Below are 4130 nucleotides of genomic sequence, written 5' to 3' on the forward strand. Positions count from 1 at the left end.
CTATACCACCAGTAGGTCACCTTTATTCTTCTGAGGAGTGGCTGGTGGGTTTGAACCGCCAGCCGTCTGGTTAGCAGGCAAGTGTCTTAGCCACTATGCTACCAGAGCTCCCAGGAAAAGTCCAACTGCTGATTGTCCAGTGGGATCAAATGGTGTGAATGCCACATAAAGTATCAAGGACTAGTCCTAAGACTTTCTCCCTAGGATGAAGCCCAGAGTGTTTGGCAGCACTTTGGCCCTTAAAGGAAGACAAGAAAGCACCTGGCTTAGAATGTTAGATCAGGAAAAGCACGCTTTGGGTCACTGCATTGACCTTGCCATTTCACAAACAGGGAGGCTGAGCCTGAGAGTGAGAAACTGGCTTCCTCACAGGATAGTGTCTCCTTAGTGACAGAGTCAAGACAAGAACCTGGGTCTCTGGCCCATAGACCAGTGCTCTTTCAACTGCCTCCCCCTGTCATCTCAGACGAAAGCAGCCAGATGCGTATATGGAAGGGCCCTGCTTACTGTGCAAGCCAGGCTGACCTTTCTGCTCCCAGAACCATCAACCTTTTGTGGAAACCAAGAAAGGATGGGTCTGGAAAAATGAAAATAATACCACCCTGTGGAGACGGTCAGAAGCCCTATTCAAACTACAGAATCCTCTGTGCCGTCTCAGCATTGAATCCTAAATATACACACAGGAAGCTCAGGCTGGTCTAAGAAATAAGCAACCGGAAAACCCAAGATCTGACAATTCAGCCAGTTCTTTTCCTTCTTTGTACCACACCCTCATTATCCCACAATAGGGCCAAATTCTGCAGCATCAGGGCATTTGGTGATCCATTCCTGAGAGCAACCAGTACCTGGGAGCTGGGCCCAGCCCAGGGCTGCAGGAGGCCTTTGGAACAGCCAGCCAAAGCCTAGGCCTTGCTGCAGGAGAACAAGGTTTGGGGCACACATAGGAAGAATTCCCTGCTTCTCTGAAGGGAGCCTCTTCACTCCAGGAAGGGTCTTTGGAGACTTTTGGGAGCCCCACTGCCCCTAAAGATAGTGTTTGGCTACTTCCAGGAGTCCTGATAAATGAAGTCTATCATGAGAGTCATTTCTTTGTTCCTGACAGCATGATGAGGGTTACAGAAGGGCTTTTAAATGCAAATGTCCTCCAGTGAGTTGTTGCATATATCCACACTAGAGTGTATGTGGCATATTAAATCCCAGACACTGGACCTGACAGCCCTGTCCCCTTTTACTCTAAAGCTACCAGCCCCACTGCCTCTTCTCTGAAAACGACTCTGTGTATGTGCATGTGCATGCAAGTGTGTTCCTTTTCACCACCTTAAATGAGTAAATGCTGATTTTTTTTTCCATATTTTGTACCACTTCCTCCCCCCAACACGGTACCTGTCCTACTTCCAATCCCACTCATCCCTTTCAGAGTAGAAACTCCAGAGTTAGTTGCTGGGAGCTTGAATGTTTGACTCATCCGTTCTAGAAGTATTCTCCTACGGACCCACTGAAAGTGATCAGAATGGTGGTATAATGGAAGCTACCCAGTGGGCTGGCTAAGGAGGCCGACTGTGCTGGTGGCCAAGGAAAAGGCAGGGGCAGCAGCCTGGTTGGACTCCTGGGCCACCCTATGGCTTCCTCCTCCCCTAGTTCACCCTCTCACCTGCCCTCAGGGAGCAGGCTGTGTCCCACAAGCAGGGGGACACCAATGGAGCTCTCTGGGAAGCCACGGGCTCTGCCTTGTAAGTTGCTGCATCTGGCTCCTTAGCCCAAGTTCCTTTGTCAATGTGTCCCCCTGGAGCCTAAGACAGGCAATACCTAGAGTGCCTGAAATGCAAGATTCCCAAGTCCACCTTCACTTCTGCTTGCAGCTGGACAGAGGGTCCCTTGCTGTCCCCAGGGGTGTTGGGGGCACAGGGAGTCCACCCAGGGCTGGGGAAGGGTGAGGAGAAGCAAGGACAGGGGCACAGCTGGGAAGCCACCTGTGGGTCAGTTCATAGGTGCATCAGAGCTTGATGCACAGCAGGTTAACATAGCAGCCCATCTGCAATTGCCCAAAGGTTTCTACATTTCATCCTCATAGGCACTCTGATGATCAGGGCAAAGGACATCATTCGTCACATTTTATAGTAGAAAACGAGGCTCAGGAGGGGCTAGTTATTTTCCAAGAGCCACCCAGCAAGGAAGTGGTGGATTTCTTGGAACCCCTGGACCAGAACTTGCTGCTTCATCACACAGAACACAAGAGGGAAGGGGTGGAGAAGCAGAGCTCAGCGAGGGACCAAATGCTCCCAGAGACACTGGCAGAGTCTGTCTCTGGAAGGACATGCCCCCACCCCAGGACGCTGCTTACAGCCCGCACCAACTGCACTGCTCTGAAACACCACTGCCACCCCGTTACTTCTGCAGCAGTGGGATTGGTGGGAGTGCATGCTCTCTCAGTGAAAACCAGTGCCCTGACGCCGGAAAGCTCTGCCTGATTCATCAGATGGGAACAGCCTGAGTTTTGGGTTCCTAGGGGTCCTGTCCTAAAGGGACAGGTCTTCTTTCCTTGTTAATCCCTACATCCCTGGTCCAGCAGCAGAAAAGAGCCTTTGGGACCCCAGGGTATAAGGATAATCTGCATCTCTTTATTAGAAGAAGAGGTGTTAAGTGTCAGGAAATGGCTGGATGGGACCTGGTTTCTAGGGTTCAAACCCTGGGGCTCTGCTGTGTGACCTTGGACGCCTCCCTTCCCCTCTCTGGGCCTCGTTTTCCTCACTTGCCACCTCAACCTGCAGCAGATAGTCCCATTCTGATGCAGCACTTAGTGTCTCCATTCATTCACTAAACCTCCTGCAAGTGAAGCCCTCCTGCTGGCACGGGGTTTGCTGCGCAGGATTCAGAAAGAAGAGGAGGGAGAGCGAGTCTGTGCTTTGAAAAAGCTCAGATTGGCATTCTGTACCAATTGTTGGTCATGCTGTCTCTTTCGTGCTGACTTACCTTTCAGAAAATCCCCCTGCTTCCGCTGGAGAATGGAAAGAGCAGAGACAGCGGGGAACTGTCCAGATTGCGCCTTGCTATTTAGGGGAGGCTGAAATGACAAGCCCAAGTGGAGTGATGCACTCGTTGGAGTGACCTCCGTTCCCCAAGACTGGGAGGAAACGCCGAGGCCTCGCCTGTGCAGTGGCTCCAGCTCTTGGGCGTGAGGCATTATTATATAAATTCAGGCTCGCTTCTGATCCTTAGTACCCTGAGTTGCCTGAAGGGGGTAATGGCACTGCCTGTGTGTGCAGCCCCGGCGCTCGGGCCGCCGCTGCAACCGGAGCGAGGAGCGCCCGCCCGCACCACCTGTCCCCGCCGGCATTCCAGAGTGGAGGCCCAATTGGCAGCGAGCCGGCTCGGCTCGGCCGCCGTCTCAGGCCGCGCGGGCCCTCCTAGGGGTGTGTCTCACGAATTCAACTCCCGGCCGCTCCTGGACGAGCCCCGAAAGGCATCTTCCTCCCTGGCGGGAGCCGTGCGCGCCCCGCTCTTCGCATTGCTGCCCCGAGGCCGCCGCAGGCGGATGCACGACCTTAGGCGACGCTGGGACCTGGGCTACCTCTGCCGGGCCCTGCTCACTCGGGGCCTGGCTGCCCTGGGCCACTCGTTGAAGCACGTGCTCGGTGCGATCTTCTCCAAGATCTTCGGCCCCCTGGCCAGGTACGTTCTTCACGAGCACAGAGCTCGCAATCCCGGGCCGGGAGGCGCAGGGACGGCGCGAGGCTTGGCGGCAGCGGTAAGAGGAGGGAAGGACGCAAAGTTCCCGCGGCCCGCGGCGGCCGGGCTCGGGCTCCGGAGGGGCGCGGCGCGCGTTTGGCCACGCTGCGGTTCCCTCGCTGCCGGACGGCGGATAGCGGCGCAGTGTCTCAGCTGGCAAGTCCGCCTGCCGACGGGCTCCTTCCCCTGGGGACTCGCAACACTCGGCTCCGCGCGCACTCGAGGCGGTCTCCAGGGTGGACAACGGGGCGCGGGCCAGAGCAGGACTTGGGGACGCGTGGGAAGGGAGGCGGCGAGGCGGTGGCGCTTGTGCCTAGGGCTCTGGGGCAAAGCCTGGAGAGAGCCCGCTGAGTAAGCGGGATGGGAATGGGAACCAGAGGGCCAGCAGGAGGGGAGCGAGGGAC

The 4130-nt window shown here is 55.8% G+C and overlaps 1 protein-coding gene across 1 annotated transcript in view; it reads left to right on the forward strand.

The window, feature by feature from the left end:
* The first annotated feature begins 3241 nt into the window (after positions 1-3241).
* HS6ST2 (heparan sulfate 6-O-sulfotransferase 2) overlaps positions 3242-4130 on the forward strand; it is a 397496-nt gene continuing 396607 nt past the window's right edge. Inside the window, exon 1 of the mRNA XM_007950728.2 lies at positions 3242-3669. Within this exon, the coding sequence (XP_007948919.1) occupies positions 3242-3669 (428 nt within the window). The remainder of the gene's footprint in view (positions 3670-4130) is intronic.

This window comes from Orycteropus afer, unplaced genomic scaffold, assembly GCF_000298275.1.
Source record: "Orycteropus afer afer isolate SDZICR_OR568_19922 unplaced genomic scaffold, OryAfe1.0 scaffold00287, whole genome shotgun sequence".
NCBI lineage: Eukaryota > Metazoa > Chordata > Mammalia > Tubulidentata > Orycteropodidae > Orycteropus > Orycteropus afer.